Source organism: Rhinatrema bivittatum, chromosome 8 (genome assembly GCF_901001135.1).
Source record: "Rhinatrema bivittatum chromosome 8, aRhiBiv1.1, whole genome shotgun sequence".
NCBI classification, from domain to species: Eukaryota; Metazoa; Chordata; class Amphibia; order Gymnophiona; family Rhinatrematidae; genus Rhinatrema; species Rhinatrema bivittatum.
In genome coordinates this window covers 256,594,060-256,614,680 of record NC_042622.1, presented here as the reverse complement: position 1 = coordinate 256,614,680, position 20,621 = coordinate 256,594,060, and the positions used below count along the sequence as shown (strand labels likewise).

General features: G+C 47.6%; 1 protein-coding gene across 3 annotated transcripts in view; it reads right to left on the bottom strand.

The window, feature by feature from the left end:
• Positions 1–17,181: 17,181 nt before the first annotated feature.
• LOC115098212 (ras-related protein Rab-1A-like) overlaps positions 17,182–20,621 on the bottom strand; it is a 139,310-nt gene continuing 135,870 nt past the window's right edge. For all 3 annotated transcript variants that reach the window (XM_029614650.1, XM_029614648.1, XM_029614649.1), the window contains one exon: positions 17,182–18,836. Coding sequence is in view for 1 of the 3 variants with exons in the window: in XM_029614649.1 (XP_029470509.1) it covers positions 18,809–18,836 (28 nt within the window). In the remaining 2 variants the exon portion in view is untranslated. The remainder of the gene's footprint in view (positions 18,837–20,621) is intronic.

Genomic DNA, 20,621 nt, shown 5'->3' with positions numbered 1-20,621 from the left:
GGCTTCCATTCCCAGCTTCCTCACACCAACTGAACAGCAGGATAATTCATAGAAACATAGAAACATAGAAATGACGGCAGAAGAAGACCAAATGGCCCATCCAGTCTGCCCAGCAAGCTTCCCTCATTTCTTCTCCCATACTTATCTGTTTCTCTTAGCTCTTGGTTCTATTTCCCTTCCACCCCCGCCATTAATGTAGAGAGCGGTGGAGGAGCTGCATCCAAGTGAAATATCAAGCTTGATTAGTTAGGGGTAGTAGGGGAAGTAACCGCCGCAATAAGCAAGCTGCACCCATGCTTATTTGTTTTTACCCAGATTATGTTATACAGCCCTTATTTAAATAACATATACACAATATTTACATTATTTACAAGAATATACATAGTATTCTGAAATTATTACCTGACAAGTGTTCTTTTAATATCCAAATAAGCTCTCAGTTTACCCCAGTCTTCTTTTTCTGATTTCCCAGATTGTGCTCATGATTGAACACATTGAGATGAGAATTTTCCTTAGTAGTAAGGTGCACTGAGTCAGCCATATTTAATGCTTTATAAATGTGATGATCAGTCACAGAGTGTGAAGTGAACCTACCGAGGTTTACTGGGTTCCATCCAGAGAATCAGTAAATGAGGGTTTAGCTAATCATTTTGTGGCCTCTGCCCACACTGGATTACTGAAAGGGCAGCTCACAAATAGGTGCTCCACTGTTTCCTTCTGTGCAGTACAGGTAGAATGGGGACAGTTGTAACCCATATTAACCCTCGGCCTCATGTTAGCATGAACACTAAGTCACCCTAGTATTGCTAGCCACAGGAAGTCTCACACAGCCCATGGTAACCTGTGGTCTCCCAAACCTATGCAGGACAGTGTAATACTCTCGAGGATACTGAGGCAAAGCCAGATCATCATAGAATGACCTCCTGAGTAGGAGGTCATACAGCTCTCTTCTGTAGAATGATGCCACTTCATCTATCAAAATATTCCAGGATGTTAAGTACCTTATGAGAGCCTGAACATGGGGTGGACAACGGCCTTGTAACCTGTTGAATGCTATCCTATAACCTTCTGACCATGCTGTAGATAAGATGCACTGCCATTGACAGAGCCCAAAACTCAGACATTGGTTCAGACTGAAATGAACATATACAATGGGAAAAACCAGTACAGGGGCTTTTTTTGGCAATGTTCCTCCACATACTTTGGATTTTATACCCCCAAAACATTTCATAGATCAGGCCATTCAGTCTGACTACCAAGCTCTGAGTGGAAGGAAGAATAAAGGCAAAAAGTGCAAAAAAGTTAAAAAAAAAAAAAAAAAGCAAATAAAAGCATGAGAAAATAAAAAACTAAAAAACATAAGCAAATTAAGAATAATTAATGAAAACAGTAAAAAAGCACAAATAAAGCTGGACAGAGTAGGATGGAGTTTTTCTCAGCTCTTTAAAAAGTTTGGCTGGCATCTAAGATTTTTTGAAAAATGTTCTACACCTTATTGTGGTTTGTGGCATGTGTGTTTGGGTGTAGTATGGAACATGTATCTTTCTGTTTGTCTGCTGGGCTTTTTAGTCTGTGTGATGTGATCTATCTGCCTGTGTCTCACTCTATGGGGGTTATTTTCTAAGCATTTTTCGCACGCGATACGGCTGTATCGCGTGCGAAAAGTTTTCAAACCGCGTTAAAAACGGTTATCGCGATTCGCGAATGCAAATTTTGAATTAAGTATTCAGGGGGTGGAGTTGGGGCGAGGCGAATGTAAAGTAGGGTGGACTTACTGCGAACCGGCTGCGTTGTTAGCGCGGCTCCTAACGTGACCAATAACTACACCTCTTTCAATTGCATATAGCGCGCACCGCGATATTATTGCGTTGAACGAAAATGTCGAAAACCAATCCCCACAGACCTACAAAGGTAGTGCTACCCAATAAAAAGGCCTGTTCTTAGTAGGTCTATCTTCCCAACACCATCTGCACATTCACAGTGTATGGGGCAGGCGCACTCTATGGCTGAGCAGGCCCGACGCAGACGCCAGGACGTGGGTCGACGACGCCGCAGGTACAGGCAGCGGATCTATCTTCCACGAACCTCATTGCTGGGTATGCCAGAGGATGTTGTGATCAGCAGGTATCACCTCAGCTCTTGTGCCATCCTGGAAATATATGAAGACATACGAGGTGCCCTTGAGCCTCAAACCTGAAAGAGCCATGCCGTCCCCGGCCTGACCAAACTCTTGGCTGCCCTGCACTTCACAGCAAGTGGCTCCTTCCAATCCACAGTAGCTGTTGTGGGTGGGATGTCACAGAGCACCTTTTCACGGTGTCTGTACCAGGTCACTGAAGCAGTTTTGGCCCGCATGCCTCCATACATAGCTTTTCCGCGTGACAGACAGGACCTGATGGACCTCAAGTGTGGTTTTTATGACATTGCCCGCTTTCCGAATGTCATTGGAGCTATTGACTGCACACATGTGGCCATCATTCCACCCCATCAGATGGAGGCAGCCTACCGCAACAGAAAGCAGTTCCACTCCCTCAACGTGCAAGTGGTGTGTGATGCTGGAATGCGGATCCTCTCAGTGATGTCCAGCTTTCCGGGATCAGTGCATGATTCCTTCATACTCAGGCAATCATACATCTAACATATTTGCAATGCTCATCTGTGTTATGGCACACAAATGTGATGTATACGCCTGTCCGGATGGAGTCATATGTCCCCATCACAACAGGCCTCAGTGGCTCAGTGTTACCTTAAGTGGTGAAATGGCTCATGCACCCAACCACTTGCTATGGGCTGCCAAGCACGAGGTACACAGCAGCCCCAGTATGGCCTTTATGTGGCATGGCTTGTTCACCTCACTGCACTAGTGGACAGCCTACACATATTTGGTCTAGCCATGGTTAATGGTAGTGTCCAAGGTGATTCTAGACTTGTGATGTAAGGGCAGCTCACATCCACAGGTGTTCCTGAGGTCCTGATGTTCATGATACTTCGCATGAACCCTTCTAGTCAGTTGTGCACATTCAGAGGCAGCCAGTTTATACCATGTCTGTTATTGGGAATGCATACCTACATAAAAGGTCAGGTTGAGCAGATATGTCCGTACACAATGACTAGAGTACATGATGCATATGATCCGACCACAGGGATGTTATCTCTAAGGACAGTGATGTGACGCACCTACCGCATACACACTGCTGACATAAATCTCACTGTCTAGGGGCCCTTCACGTGCTATACCTCCTAATAGCGGCACCCCTGCTGTGGCACAAAGCAATCATGGAGACCCACACATAGGGTGTTAGGAAACTGGAATGGCCTGCCTCGTGCCATCCGGTTCTACTGCATGTAGTGAGCACCTACACGCATAGGACACCAACATCAGTATTTGTAATGGCTTGCCTATTTCATTGCTACAGGGGACTCAGCCTATGGATGCAGGCCCTGGCTTATGACCCCAATCCTCCAGCCTGCCACAGCACGACAGATGGCCTATAATGAGGCCTTACGTGCTACACGCTCAGTCATCGAACGTACCTTCGGCCTTTTGAAGAGCCGCTTCCGATGTTTGGACAAGACTGGGGGTGCGTTACTGTATGCTCCCCCCAAGGTTGCTAGGCTAATCCTGCTTTGCTGTGTGTTCCATAATGTGGCTCTTCACCATGGAATACCTATGGCTATAGATCCAGACCTCAGACCTGATCCCCCATGTGCGCATGCACGACGGCATGAAAACACAGTCAGTGGCAGCCAGGTTCGCCAACACCTTATACAGGCACACTTTTAAGGTAGGCATGGGACAGAACCATGCCCCAGCAGGCCAGTTTGGCCACTGATGGGTTAGGACATAGTTTAATGTGCAGACCTCTTTTTAAGTCTGCTACGTGCCTCACCTGCTAAGTCTGTCCACCCAACAACTGTTTGGGGGTGGTTCCCTACATCTGACAGTATAGCCCATAATAGGGTGGCTAAGGGCTGGCTCAAGGCACTGCGGAGGTGCTGTATGTGTTTTACTTATTCAGTGCCATTGGATTAAGCACTTGCTACATACTGACATCCCACCAAGGATGACAGTACTGTACACACTTGTCCTCATGAGACACAACACACACGCCTCCCCTGATTTGCTAACACCTTACAACAATTGTACCTGTAATGGCCCACACCTCCGTCAGTCCCTAATGCTATCACGGTGACATGCATATCGGTGCATCATTGACGCCCATGAAGACTAATGAACCCTACCTACGTCACTCATACCTTATTTCCCAAACCTCAATATTATTGTCATGTGCGTCTTGCAGCAACACTAACAACCCTTCAGTAGGTAAGTGGTATCAGTGAGGGCTTAGGCAGCAGAGCCTCAATACACAGCAGGGAACAAATATGAGCCCTACAACCTCCTGATGCCTCATGAATGGGTGTGTGAGAAAAAGCACATCAGTGCTGCACGGACCTATCTGAAGGTCCCTTATCACTGTAGCATCCCACATCAACACACCTCTGGGATCATTGCAGCTGGCCGAAAGGAGAGCCAGTTATCTTGTTGCATGCACATGGTTGTGGCGGCTGTATGCTGCTACAAGGAATCGCTGTATGTAGACCACTGTGCTGTCATGGGCCCACCAATACTGTGTATCAGGCTCCATAAACACATGTCATACAGACATGAAACATCAGTCATGGTTTGTACACTGCCAACTCCCAAGAGTCGGTGGTTCTGTTTCACACACACCCTCCACTGGGCTCCCTGTAACTGACTATGCATGTACATGTGTTCTGGACTACATATCCATGCAGTACCACTTGAAAACTAAGGCTGCTCACATCACGTGTGATGTGGGGCTCAATGGGCAGCCTGGCATTGCTGTCACAACAGGGCGGTTGTGGCTGCAAAGGGTGCAGCCACCATGTATCTTGTGTAGGAATGTCAATCTTGAGGTGCCTATGTGCACATTGTGTACCGTACATGTATATGGTCTGTGAATATTTGTACAGTATGTAACACCTTGCCCATCATGTCCCCAGTAACAGTATGACCTGTTTTGTCACAGTACAACTACTGATGGAATAGCAGCAGAGCTCAGGGTTGGTGTCCAGTGCACACCTGCCATCCAAGGCGTACCACACACCTATGTCATGCCAGATATGGCACACATTATCTGATGGAGTTAGTGATCAACACAGTGCACATGAGAAGCAAGGAAAAAGCCACCTGGCCATGCATGGTCATGGAACAGGCACACACACAGACCGTCAGACTCTTCATGATATAGATGTCCCCTGTTGGGACACACAGCCACCATTTAATGCAGGCCATAAATACTCCTGTCATAACATGTCACTTGTAAAAAGTATCAGCAGTGCTGTCTGCACTGAGCTGCCACATGGGGGTACCCACCCACATGTCACATATTCCGTCACAAAGGTGATGGCCTGATTGTTGGCAGCCACCTCGCAGACAAGCTGTCACCAGCAGCACAGCTGATCGGCCAGGCTGGCAAAGGGAGGATGCATGCATGTGTACACTGCTCTATTGAGTGATAGATGGCCATTACTGAGGAGTGAGGATGTGACGATGATGCAGTCCCCCTCAATGTGGTGTCAGGTGCCCTTCGAATGACTATAAGGTGCAGAAAGTAGCTGGCTACAATGTATTAAAACATGGAGATCTGTGCAAAATGCTAATGAGGCTCTCAGGACTGTAACAGAGTGCCTCTTCGCCCAGGGCCTCAATAGATGGGCTGCGCAACCGGTCACAAATGGGTCAGTGTGGCACAAGGCACAGATCTGGGTGTGGCTGGTGCCACGTAACCCACTGCAGTTGGTTCAATAGCACAGAAGGCATGCTGTGTACTGTGGAAGCACCTCCGACCAGCCATTTGTACCCCTACAGCATACTCCTGGTGAGCAGACACACAGTCATTGACGGTTGTGCCAACACAGCCCATCATAACCGTGTTGGCTCTACCAACACCCTCATCATAGCAGCCTTACTGCTGAGTATGATGACTAACTAATGTCACTATTGACAGATGATCACACAGCCCTCCAGCACAGATCCTGATGTGCAAATAAAAGGACGTCAATACTCACATGTGAAAGTGGCCGTAGAGCCCAAGCCTTTGGCTGATTCCGCATTACCCATGTGTCGGCCATATGGAGGTGGCAGAATACAAAACGAGGCTGCACAGGGTGGAATGTATGCATGAAGGGGGTCAGATATACGGCTAGGCAGGTGATGAGGTATATTGATGTACAGCCCACTCCCCTCTCCTAACATGGGTACTACCCCTGTGCTGCAACAAACCAGGGGTGGTATAGGAAGAATCGGTGATCAATGAGCATGAACAATGAATGTGTGCTAGGTGTCCAGATAGAGGTGACCAGCCTTTCAGCACACAACATATGGACACCATATTCCAGAGCTGTTTGGAACACCAGCACGTGCATGGGTGTGAGTGATAATGCACTAGCTGACACACATTACTGTACAGCAACAGCAGTTTCCACGCTTGCTACTTGCAGTGATGAGGATGACAGGGGTTCAGACAGGGAGATAAAGTAATGTCTCGCTCTATCACAATATTGGAACCATTTGTGGGTGATAAGGTATGTAGGATTCACTGCACACTCGCCCTCATACTGTACAGTACAATGGTAGGCTGGGCAGGAACATGAACAGTTGGGATGATGTTCGTTCTGCACTCTGACCACAACCCATTCTCCACCCAGTCTGCCCACAATATATGCAAGCCCATCCCACCCAGCTTGTGTAAATGCCACGGGTAGTTGTGTGTCTCAGCCATTATGACAACGGTGTTGCTGGCCACTGCAGCAGCCCATACCAGGGTGGCATCTCGGGGTACAGATGGTACCTAGCCTCTGTGTAACATACCCTTCCTCTGCACCAACCGCTCTCAGGTTTGCCCCTCAACCATGATACCATGCAGATTTACACTTAGAGCCTCCATGTACTGTACCTTATAAGGGCGCACCCTTCTGGCAGCACGCCACCTGGCTGCACCCGGAGATGTCCTCCACAAGGGTATATAAGGAGGGCCAACGTAGCCATGAGCCCCTGCCAATCCCGGCTACAGTGTGGTAATACCTGACACTTGGCCAAGCACATGTGCATCCTTTTGTGCTCCATGCTGCGCCACAGTTCTGTGGTCCAGGAGCACAGACGTTAAACTGGCTGAACGCTACATGCTGTATCCTCAGACATGGCAACCTGTCCTTCATGAGGTGGAATGTGCCAGGGAAGCAAGATGTGCCTAAGGGTGCTGACAAACAGCATTGCAGTGTTCAGTGTTGCACCTGTCCTGTGAACCACTACATACACAGGCCACACAGTGGGCTGGACATCTAGGCAACACCTTACACCATGTATGGCAAGAGGTAGATGGCTGCGAGCTTCCGGATGTCCACTTACAGTGGCAGACCATCTATCAGGGATTGTGTCCTCCACGACCGCACAAACCTACTCATAATTGAGTACACAAGTGTGTGACACCTGGTGATACAAATATTTGGTATACTTTACTGACTATTAACAGAACAACAATCATTTACATGCTGCAGAACCCCAGTGGACTTTCCTCCCTACACGTGTGCTATTCAGATGGTTACAGGTAATCAATGTTGCTCACACATCATTATCAGCAGAATATTAGTGTTTCCACATACTGTATGACCTGTGGCAATGCCTGACAGGCTATATGTGGAGAAGACCCCTTTAGCTCGCTGCCCAACTATGTATGCCACAGGAGCTGGCAGACAGTGGTTTTTCCAGTCACTGCTAACTGAGCTGTGTGCAACAATAGAGGGAATATGGGCCAGACATGGGCCTACGTGTCCCTCCGAGTGACATAGATGTACCCATATCGCTCCGTTGGGAGGGTATACGTCCCATTCACATGATGTCCCTCAAGAAAGGCTTGCAGGTACAGGAGCTTCAAGACAGAGTATGTAGAACAACAGGGGTGAGGTGGGTATATTACGTGATGGTGACACAGGTCAGACAGTATGTGGAAACACTAATACTCTGCTGATAATGATGTGTGAGCAACATTGGTTACCTGTAACCTTCAGAACTGCACACCTGAAGGGAGGAGAGTCCACTGGGGTTCTGCAGCAAGTAAATGATTGTTGTTCTGTTAATAGTCAGTAAAGTATAACGAAGATTTGTCAACACTGACAGATACCTGTCACTGGACTGTACTGGTTGTCCAAACAACATGTGCTAGCAACAATGACAGTTAATCTTGGAGAGTGGCTTGTATATGTGTGTGTGGCGAGGTGAAATATGTGAAGACACTGTAGGACTGTGGACCACACAGTATTGGCCGTCAGACAGTGTTCACGTGGTGGACGTGGCCAACATTATAAAGGGTCCATGCATACTAGAGGTGTGAATCGTGTAATCGATCGTCTTAACGATCGATTTTGTCTTGGGGGGAGGGCAATCTGATCGTCGAGGTTTTTTTTTTCTAAAAATCGTCAAAAATCATGAATCGGGGGAGGGCGGGAAAACCGGCACACCAAAAAAACCCTAAAACCCACCCGAACCTTTAAAACAAATCCCCCACCCTCCCGAACCCCCCCCCCAAAATGTTTTTAATTACCTGGGGTCCAGTGGGGGGGGGGGTCGCGACGCGTTCTCCTTCTGCTCTCTGGCCACCGCTGCGTTGAGAAATGGCGCCAGTGGCCCTTTGCCCTTATCATGTGACAGGGCAAAGGTAGCGCCGGCGCCATTTTGTTTCCTGGCTCCCGACGTCACGCGTGCGGGAGATCGCCCCCGGACCCCCGCTGGACCCCCAGGGACTTTTGGCCAGCTTGGGGGGGGCCTCCTGACCCCCACAAGACTTGCCAAAAGTCCAGCGGGGGTCCGGGAGCGACCTCCTGCACGCGGGCCGTATTGCCAATCTTCAAAATGGCGCCGGCGCTACCTTTGCCCTCACTAAGTCATACCATTAAAGTTCTCCTTTAATGGTTCATAAAAGTTCTTCTGTTTGCGGGCTGCTCAGTTTCATCTGCCTTTGAAAACACAAGTTTCAGAGGCATTTGCTAAGAGTTTGAGTATTTAGTAATCTATTTGATTTCTGTTTTAGATTGTTACTCTTTTGGACCTTGTTTTTGAAATCCTCCATTGGAATAGCATGGCGGCATGGTTTGTTTTCATGTTTCGCAAGTAATTTAGGAACGGCATTTATGTAAGTCATAATTTTTTAGTTATTACTATAGATTAGTTAGCATGGATGAGACGATGGTACAGAGAAGAGGGATTCAGTTTTGTAAGGAAGTGGGGAAACTTTTGGGGAAGGGGGAGACTTTTCCCAAAGGATGGGCTCCACCTTAACCAGAGTGGAACCAAGCTGCTGGCACTAACTTTTAAAAAGGAGATAGAGCAGCTTTTAAACTAGAACAAGGGGGAAAGCCGACAGTAACTCAGCAGGGCATGGTTTGGAGAAATGTATCCTTGAAGGATACTAATGAAACAGGAGAGTTAGGGCATCCCAAAAGAGATAAGAGCTAAGACATAAAGAACATAAGTGGCGTAAAGCCCCTCCCCAAACTTGCTGACTGCCTATAAATCGTCTATGCACAGCTACAGGACTACCATACTATGAGTAAAAAGAGACTTCCACGCCCGCAAAATCCACAACTTTCACTATGATGCGAAGGCCCTGTTCTCGAATGTTTCAGAACTTATAAAATCCTCCCCCCCCCCCCCCAAACTAGGAGAGTGAATGGATCCCTTGCCCTTTCAGAGATTCCTGCATAGATAGAGGTGAAAACTGTGAGAGAAGACAGACTGTGGTGCTGGAAGCATATTTATTGTGCCATCTGCAACTATCTTATTCAGTAAATTTAAGTTTGGACACTATCCCAGTACATCCAGTGTCTTTATTTAGGCATGCTGCATTCACAGAGAAGAGAGATTACCCCTTTCCCCCAAGCCAAAGGATGCACACCCTGGGGAATGGGCAACAGAGAAGAGCTAGTTAGGGTTCCTGTTCAAAGAATTTACCAATACTTTTATTGCCCCACCCAAGTGGGATAGACCCACCAGGGTGGGGTTACACAGATAAATAAAATAAAAATAAGCACCACATACTCCACTAGACAGTGGACAATCTTTGAGTGCATCTCTAAAAAAATTAACAGTAACATCATCTCAAACCTGGCTGTCATGATGGAGAAAAGAGCTCAATCAGTTGCCTCTCTTCAAGAAAATATTGCCCAGATCAATGAAACTATGGAAATGTCTTATACCTGTATCTGTTTAAAAGTGAATACTCTGCAGAAGAAATTCAGTGTAGTGTCCAAAATATTAGATGACCTGGAGAATTGTGGCCAGAGAAAATATGTTAGCTTGATCGGTTTTCCTGAGCCTTTTTTTTTTTTTTTTTTTCAAAATTGCTCCCAGAAGTGTTGGACCTCAAGGCCATAAGAGGCCTAGTAAAAATCAAGTGAGCCCACCATGCTGGAGCATCACTTCTGGCAGTGGACGGAAGATCGAGGACAGTAATTATCAAATTTCACGGTTTCACTGATAAGGCACGGCTCATGGCTCAGACAAAAATGGAAAAGGTTATTTACAAATATCAAGATGTAAAAAAAAACCCCAAAAAAAACTGTGGTCAAGAAGCCTTCTTTTGCTGTATCCTGCCCATTTGAAAGTGACTGTGGACAATAGGACCCATTTCTTTGAGACACTGGAAGCAGTTCTAGGCTCGAGTGCGCAGTTGATGGTGCTCGCCGGCAGGACTAATTTGACTGTGTGGAAGAAAGCATGCCGAGCCGTGGGAGAAAGAATGAGGCTGAATTAGAGTCTCCTGCAGATGGAGCCATTTGCTTTTTGTTTTATCTTTTTTGTGGTTAATTTTTTCAGTTTTGGCTTCTGGAGCCTTTTGCACCTTGACATTTTGTTACAGAATGTGGCAGAACACATTACTCAAGAGTCTGTTCATATGATTTAGTGGTTATGTGGTGCAACCAGGAATGTCTTTAGTCCTTGTGAAATGCAGTAAACCTCTATTACAGATTCTTTTCTATGAAGACTCCCTTGTTTGTGAGCTGCCTCTTTTCTAATGCAGTGTGGGCAGAAGCCACAAAACAGTTAGCTATACCCTCATGTACTGGCTATCTGGACAGAATCTATGGAACTGGTCTACAGCCCTATAAACCTCGATGGTAGACTCCTGCACTCTGTGGCTGATCACCACAATAATAAAGCATGAAATCTGGCCGCATCGGTGCACCTTAATGCTAAGGAGAATTCACACCTTGATTACTGAAGTGGTGTGTTCAATCATGAGTATGATCTGGGAAATCAAGCAATGGGATAAAGGTCATTGAGCCTCTCAGATCTGGGGAGCATCCTGGGGTACCCTGATAACAGTTACATAATGTTAAAGGAACAAGTGTTTCGTCATGACGATTTCAGAATGTTTTAGGTATGTTCTACACATAGGGACAGATTTTCAAAGGGTTACGTGCATAAGATACGCAAGTAACCCCGAAAAGCTGCCCCTTCCACCCCCTGCGCGTGCCGAGCCTATCTTGCATAGGCTCGGCAGCGCGCACAAGCCCCGGGAAGCGCGTATGTCTCGGGGCTTTCCTGGAGGGGGCGTATCGAAGGCGTGTCGTGGCCAGCGTGTCATCGGGGGGCATTTCGGAGGCGGGGCCGTGGGCGTGGTTCCGGCCCAGGGGCGTTCCGGGGGCGTGGCTGCGGCCTCCGGACCAGAACATGGCGTGCCGGCAGCCGGCTGGCGCGCGTAACTTGTAAAATAAAGGTGGGGGGTAATTAGTTAGGGCTGGGGGGTGGGTTAGATAGGGGAAGGGAGGGGAAGGTGGGGGGGGGGGGGGCCGGAGGGAACGGAGGATGGCTGCGTGGCTCGGCACACACAGGCTGCCGATTTTGTGCAGCCTTGTGCGCGCCGACCCTGTATTTTATAACATGTGCGCGCGGCAGCGCGCACATGTTATAAAATCTACTCCCGCGCACACCTTTTAAAATCTACCCCATATTGAATATATGTTTAAATATGTTGTTTAAATAAACTAGAATTACGCTGCTGTTCCAGTGCTTAGACAAACGGGCATTGGCAGAGCTGTTTCCTTCCTCAAAACTTTGAAATCTAATCAGAAAGATGCTTGTTTCTATTTTGTATGTGTGGCTGCAGGCGCAGTCTACCTTTTGGCATGTTGCAGCCTGATCTTCTCATGAGGGAATGTTTCAAAAAGCTAAAGGGCACCTGGATGCCCCTGTTCTTCCTATCTCCTTGGTATCACATCCCCTCTCCCCCTTCCCCAGTGCTCATTTACCTGTAACTTTAACCCCTCTTCAGCATTATGGTAGCCATGCCATAACCATGTTCAGCCACCAGAGGGCAGCAAGAGGACCCTCCCCCTCCCCCTCCCCCCCCCCCGCACAAACACAAACACACACACACTCCCCACCATCGGTGCAGCAACTTCTTGAATTTAGGAATAATGATGTCATTAAATTTGGCCTCCTGTCTCATCTCTCTTAATACCAGTAATTTCTTTCTAGTTACTTTTCATCCGTGCAAAATGCCTGCAGCTGCCACTGCACGCATATATCTGTGTTGAGATGTATCACGGGCTTCTCAAGGTGGATGGATCTCTCACTGAGGTGCTGATTCTCCTGCCAAATTTCAGCCAGGAATCCTCCCAGGGATGGGACCCCAACAGACGTGTTGGGAGAGCAGGAGCCCGAAACTTTCTCTTTGCTCAGCTTATAAGATTTTTTTGCTTTGGGGGGGGGGGGGGGAGGGGAATCAGTGGAGAAGAAAAAAGAAAATAGTGCTAGGCACATAGGGTCATGGTGATTAAACAGGCGGTGTCGGTGATGTGTCTGGTGCCAGGTGCCTCGAGGAGTCCCTGTCCCTTCTTTCCCCCCATGGAACACTAACAGGAAAACTCCTTCAACACACAGGAAATAGGGGCTACAGTGACATCTCACAGAGTACCAAGTGCCTGGAGGGGCTCTGCTGACCCCTTACTATAACTGCAATAATAAAACTCAGCATCTACCTCTTTGCTCCTTCAGGCTTCCAATGTCAGAAATCTGCAGCAAAGCGCCACTCTTCAGCTAGCCGGTAGGTGTTGCTGTCATGCAGCGGCAGCAGGCGAGATGGGGTGGCCAAAAGGGAATGTGAGTGCTGCCCCCACAACCCCAGCTCCACTGGTCCTAAAGAGGTGAAGAGGTCCTCGCAGAGCAGCAGCGGTACCAAATCTTGGCAGAGCCATATTATAGCACATCAGTCACAAGGAGGGAGGGGGTGGTGGAAGACTCCTGGATCTCACTGTACTCCTGCCCTTCAAAAATGACACTCCCCTCCAGGAAGGCCTCATTTTTGCGCTCAATGCAAGATTAATATTGGAGCCTCTCTCTGCCAACACACACACTCACAATTTTGTTGCAAAGAAATGTATAATTACAGCCCACACTTGGCTACAAAAAAAGTTCTCCCCCTATTTTTGTAACGCCAATAGAAAAGCCTTCTTCCTCATTTTGCAAGCGACAGTTTTTGACACCTCACTGTTCCAATCTGCTATGGGGCAGCAGAAGAAGCAGCATTTTTTTAAAGCACCATAGGGTGGAATTGGCCGAAGTGACACGGGAAGCATTGAGAGCTGTCTCTCACCACTTCTCCCACTAGGCCGGCTCAGGACCCAATGCAGTGACATTGATTATTATAGTTTTAACCTGGGCCTGTTGTCAGGGCAGCTCTACCTCCAGAAATGAGTCTGACTCTGTCCTGAGAGTAACTGAGTCCTAGAGTCCCATCAGTGGCTCCTTTCCTGCCCCAAGATCCAATTCCTGCTCATAATCCATGTGCAGAAGACACGGGGGGAGAGGATAGGATGACTCAGGACTGTTAGGACATGGGGAGGCAGGGAGTTCATCACAAGTGCTTTCTCTTTCCCATTCCCACTCCCACAGTGTAACAGCACAGCTGTCTCTGGGTATATGTTCAGAAACTGAGCAACTGTCTCCCCTTCCTCTCCCACTAAGATCCTGCAGGGTGCCGCTCTTGTCACTGACCTTGGTAATTACTCCTCCTTCTCTCTTATTTTACTTATAATTGAATGGAGCCAAAATAGAATACATTAACACAATTGGCAGGAATGCTAGACCCGTGGGGGTGGGAGCTATGCAGAACACAGAAGGGGAGCATACTGCCTGCATACTATTAGGACCCAGAGAATGGCTGGTGCCATTCTGACTGACTGAGCTCTGACTGTATCACCTTTTCCCAGGGCACGCACAATGGCTTTCTGAAGAGAGCTGGAAGGGAAGGAATGATGGGAGAGATTGACAGGTTCCTGGAGGAACAGTCCATTATTAAGGTAGAGTTGCAGAAATCCACCTCGAGGGATCTTATTGACTGTTTGGGATCCTGCCAGGTACTTGTGACATGGTTTGGCCACTGTTGGAAATAGGATACTGGGCTGGATGGACCTTTGGTCTGACTCAGTATGGCAAATCTTATATTCTTATGAGAGGGTGTGAATGATGGCTTCTGGATGAAATCTGGATGGGAGGGAGTGATGAGTGTGAATAAATGATAACTTCCTAATGAGAACCAGATGGAAAGGAGTGATAAGAGTGTGAATGGTGGCTTCTGGATGAGAACGAGATAGGACAGAGTGATGGGAGAGGATATGAATGATGACTTCTTGATGAGAAACAGGTGGGAAGGCGTAATGGGAGAGAATTTCAATGATGGCTTCTTGATGAGAACCAGATGGGAAGGAGTGATGGGAGAGGGTATGAATGATGACTTCTTGATGAGAACCAGATGGGAAGGAGTGATGGGACAGGTTATGAAAGATGACTTCTTGATGAGAACCAGATGGGAAGGAGTGATAGCAGAGAGTATGAATAATGGCTTCTTGATGAAAACCAGATGGGAAGGAGTAATGGGATAGGGTGTAAATGATGACTTCTTAATGAGAACCAGATAGGAAGGAGTAATGGGAGAGAATGTGAATGATGACTTCTTGATGAGAACCAGATGGGAAGGAGTAATGGGAGAGAATGTGAATGATGGCTTCTTGATGAGAACCAGAAGGGAAGGAGTACTGGGAGAGAATGTGAATGATGACTTCTTGATGAGAACCAGATGGGAAGGAGTGCTGGGAAAGAATGTGAACGATGACTTCTTGATGAGAATCAGATGGGAAGGAGTATTGGGAGAGAATGTGAATGATGATTTCTTGATGAGAACCAGATGGGAAGGAGAACTGGGAGAAAATGTGAATGATGACTTCTTGATGAGAACCAGATGGGAAGGAGTAATGGGAGAGAATGTGAATGATGACTTCTTGATGAGAACCAGATGGGAAGGAGTGATGGGAGGAATGTAAATGATGGCTCCTTGATGAAAGCTGGATGGGAAGGTGCTGTGCCTGATGGCTCCCTGAGAAAAGCCAGATGGAAAGGAGTGATGTTTCCCTGATGAAAGCTGAATGGAATGAAGTGGGGGGAATGAGGAAAGCCAAGCCAGTCAGCCTGAGAGAGCTGTAATGATTAGACACTCACCTGGCATCATCCTAGTGGCATTCACTACAGGACCAGAACTTTGCAGCTGTATAGAGAAGTATGCGACATGTTAGGAGGTGGGGTGACTTTATAGAAAAACCTGTGAGATGGGGGGAGGGGATAGTGGCTTTATAGAGTAGCTTGTCACTTGATGAGAACCAGATGGGAAGGAGTGATGGGAGAGAATGTGAACGATGACTTCTTGATGAGAACCAGATGGGAAGGAGTACTGGGAGAGAATGTGAATTATGACTTCTTGATGAGAACCAGATGGGAAGGAGTAATGGGAGAGAATGTGAATGATGACTTCTTGAGAGGGTGAGGTGACTTTGTAGAGAAATCTGTGACCAGCAATGGGCATAAAAGGTTTCCACCCCCAAATGGCACTCACCTGTCCCTCTTTCCAGCCGTTCTCCTCTCTTAAATCTCTTCACCCATTCCACTCCTATCTCTCATCCCTCCCTCCCTTCCATCCTCTGCATCAGCCCTCTCTGTCTGACTTCATCCATTGCTCTCTCTCCCTCTCCCTCTCTCCTTCGCCCTTCTCTTCCTGCGTCCATTGCAGCCCCGACATGAAACGGTGTTGCCAAGATGGCTGCACCCCTTCTTCCGCGATAGGAAAGTGTAATGTGTGTTGCGACTCTCCGCTTCAGCATCACAAAGAGACACACAATGCTAGGCAGGCCCTGCCTCCTTAACTTCCAAACACTGGGGGGACACTGTTGCATCCAATATAATTAAGTTACAGAAGAAAATCTTGGACTGGGAGGCAACACATAAAGATGAAACTTGCTCCCACCTCTCCCCAGTAACCTTCCAGAGTACATGAAAAATGTTATCCAGGAGCACTATTTATGCATCAATTTGGGGACACAGTGTAACCTGGGATCACTTTAGCCATACCACGCACTATCTGGACAAAATTTCTTCATTGCTCTTCCTTGCTCATTTTCTTCAATCCCTCTGCCCCCCCCCCCCCCCCCCTTATCCGCATCAGGCAGCTTGAAGTAACTATGGTAATTTATTAATCTGAAGCTGTCGGAGGAGTAAAGCCAAGAATCAAACTCCTTTCTTCTCACCAGAGGGGAAGAGCAATGATTTTTCTCATGTTCTGAAGATTTTTTTTTCTTCCTTTTTAAGTTTGTTCTTGACTCCATCTGGGTCTGCTAATCATCCCAGCAATCAGATGCCTGTCTGTTCTCACTCTGAAAAACTGAAGCAGTCACTCTGGGCTGCAAGAGAACAGCTAGTGCAGAAGGGATAGAGCCCACCTCCAACCCCCATTGCAGGAGGAGCCCGCCACCTCGCATCCCCGACTACACATTTCAGACCACAGCTTGTAGAAAAAATGGGGGTGCTGCATGGCAGGACTGAGGTGCACTGTATGCCTATTTATTATTGTACAATGCTTAGAGCTCTGGAAATTAGGCTTCTAATGAAATAATTCAAATAAATAAATAAATTGGCAGAACTGTGAGGGTCTGAGTACTGCAATAGAGGGCAGGGGTGCAGGGCAGGAATGAGTTGCATTGACTGAGCAGTGTGTGTGTCAGTAATGGAATAGCAGGGGACACTGATAAGACAAATCCGCAAAGACTGTGCAGTGAGGTTTTTGTAATTTTTTTACTCTGATACAAACTAAACAGTTTATACAACAAACCCCCCGTTCTGTCAGAGGAGAATTAAAAATCACAGCTCATAAGGATGAAGTTTCAAAGCAGAGTAAATACCATGACATTCTGAAAAAAGAAAAACATGTAGGGGGTGGGGGAAGGAGGGAGAAGATTGGGAAAAGGAAATACAAGACAGAATATTTTACCAGCTCCACACTTCCACCATCACATCCTGATGGCCTGTCACAGACGCACAGAGATGAAGGCCTGGTCTGACTTAGCTTTATATTAATTCACTTCTGTATTAATTTGATTCATTCACATCCAGGAGGCTGAGTGTGTTTCCTCTTCTATGCCCCTACAACAAGCCTGAAGTGGTCAGAATGAGCCCATTCCTGCCCCTCGTACCCACTTGTAAAGCTCATGCGACACCCTGATGCAACGATCCAAGTGGACAGTTTGCATGAGGCTGCGGGCTGAGAGGAGTTGTGTAGGGCAAGCGTGTTGCTGGACAGAAAGGGAGAGAGAGGAGAGGAGAAGAGAAGAAACTGCCCCTGTTCACAGGACCACCACAAATATTCATGTTTATTACTGTAGCTGAAGCCTCCATTTGAGGGAAGGGAGCAGATGTCAGTATGTGTTGGCCCACGCAGTGCTGCAGGAAATAATTCCTATGATAAAGCTGTCCCTGTCCCCAAGAGCTGAGCGGGGATTATGTGACTTGCTTGGGCTCACACACACACATACACACACACAGTGAGCGGTGGCTACTGGGAGAAGATGAAAGGAGGGGGCTGCCTCCCACTTTTGTGATCTCAGTCGCTCTGTTTCACAAGGAGACCATTCCTGGGGTGAAGCCGTGATGAAAAATCTCCACTTTCTTCAGTCGAGTGATAGAGCTGACAGGTGCCCAGGCCTCCAGATGATTGATTCCAGATTTTTTCCTATCTCAAGGGATGAAGGGAGAATCATACTGGAGAATGCTGAGGATTACTACAGTCGAGGATCTTTTAAAATGGTGTTAAATGATGCCGCACATCTGTAAACTCCTCTATATACAAATAACCCTGTCAATTTTCTGATAGGGATGGCAGACCCCCATAGAAGGATATGGGGAAAGAGGACGTTATTTCATATCTTCTCTTTACAGCAGAGTCATTGACTCTTACATGGAGACATCTGGCTCTTGCCCCTTGCCACCAAGGCCAAAGAAACTCATAACAGCAGTGCAGCAGCCCCAAGTATAAGGGACTGGGGGGAAGGAGGATAACACCTTCCTGCCATTTTGAACTGGAAGAGAAATGGACAAGGATGGGCACAGCTTCTTTGCCCCTGCCATCCTTGCTGGGGGTACCACGGCGGCTGGCACTCCCAGAAAGCCATAGCCACAAGGATTCTCCCTAGTGACACAGACTGAAGACAGCATCCAGAAGGAGGCAGGGGTAGTGGGTGCTGCCTCATCAGCTGTTCCTCCTCTCTCCTCCCCTCCATGTAGAGCGACCCTGACTCCGCCAGACAGGAGACACAGGTCAGACAGGAACACTTACTGGCTTGCTTTCTTGTGGAGGAGACAGGCAGTGCTGTTTCTGGAGGTTCGGGGCGGGGGGGAGGGAAATCCTTAGAAGCTGACCAGTGTGTACACCATACTGTGAAAAGGGGAGGGGAAGCAGGGGTTGCAAGAAAGAGAGAAGAAACATCATCAGGATGAGTGAGAGAGAGAGAGAACATAGTCCTGATCCCTGAGCCCCAATCCTCAGTCATCTCTTCTATACTGACCCATATGACTTTCATGATTTCCTTCCCTGAGGGCACCCTGCGGATGTTCTTTGTGCTGACTCTCTCTCACCTAGGGTCCATGGCCTGCTGTCTCTTTGGCCCCTGAAAATTTCAGTTTAGAGAGCCCTGGAGAAAGCAGAGTTGCTTACCTGTAACAGGTGTTCTCCGAGGACAGCAGGATGTTAGTCCTCACACAAGGGTGACATCATCAAATGCAGCCCAGCCCGGAACTTTGATCTCAAAGGTTCTAGAACTTTCAAACATGCCCTACTGAGCATGTGCAGCAGTAGTTATCACCCTGGCCCCTAGGCAGAGTCCATCAGTCCATGATATAGCTCATACATGGAGAAACCAATTCCCAGGGGAGGCGGATGGGTTTCGAGAGAACTAACATCCTGCTGTCCTTGGAGAACATCTGTTATATGTAAGCAACTCTGCTTTCTCCGAGGACAAGCAGGATGGTAGTCTTCTCACTTGGGTGAATCCCTGGCTGTCTGACCCTATAGCTAGGAAACAGGAACAGCACAGTGCTGAAAGCACCACCTCTCTCCCTTTTGCCTGTGAGGCAGTCAACCCACAAAGGGTTGGCTTCTCACAGGCAAAGACTTGGGTTCTACAAAGAGAAAATCATAGGAACAACTTAGACACAAAACCCTCATGTGTAGCAGAGGCACTTAAAGCAGAAGAGTGATGTGAATGCCAGCAAGAAACATAATCTGCATCACGGAAAACATTATAAGCAGGGTTTCGGATCAGGAAACCCTGACGGTAGGTCTAGAACCTACTGGATACAGGAAAAAGTCTAGAGATGTAAACAAGAGAAGGACTCTTGGACGAAGACCACACAGTTTCCTTCAGTGTCACAAGACAACCGAAAAACCAATTGGGGCCCGAGAGCCCTCTGGAAAGAAAGTGCGAACCATTTGAAGGACAGAATGCATTTGCAAAAGTATGCCCCATGTTTGGCTGAGAGGCACAATGGGCAGAAAAAACCCAAGCAATGCTTGGAAGAATAATCAGCAACAACGGCAGGGTCTCTGACAGATCCTATGTGCTGAAGCACCAGACATAGCTGACCATGCAGGACAGCATCAAGAGTTTCAGGGGATGAAAGGCAATCTCTGAATGGGATTGCTAGCCCAAACCCCCGAGCAGCCTGAGTTAAGCTAGGCTTGAAGTTCACCCACACTGCACCCTGTCAAGGGCAGGCCTATCATTCTGTTACAGGATAGTTCAGGTGAGCAGGAGGGCACTTTGGACAACCTAGTGAATTGTGAAAAGCTAAAGGCAGTACTGGCCAGAACTTGGCGAAAAAAACAGGGAAAAAGTGGTGTGTCATTTCCCAGACGTATACTCTAAGATATACCACAAATGCCCTAGCTTTTCTTCCCCTTCCCTCAACATTCCAACTGCATGTCAGCAGGATTGAAGAACACAAGGAGGCAGACCACTGGGCTACCGGGATAAGAAAAAGCCGCTAGGCTGTATATCTCAATCCCAAGCGAATAAATCACTGCTAATTCCAGTAGGGAGTTACCCCTGAAGTAGAGCTCTCAGCCTGCTTGGAACAGCTGAAACTGGGAGCGAACTCCCCAGGGAAGAAACCCAAAAACAACCCACCAAGAGACAGGAAGCAGAGATGCTCAAGTGCAAAC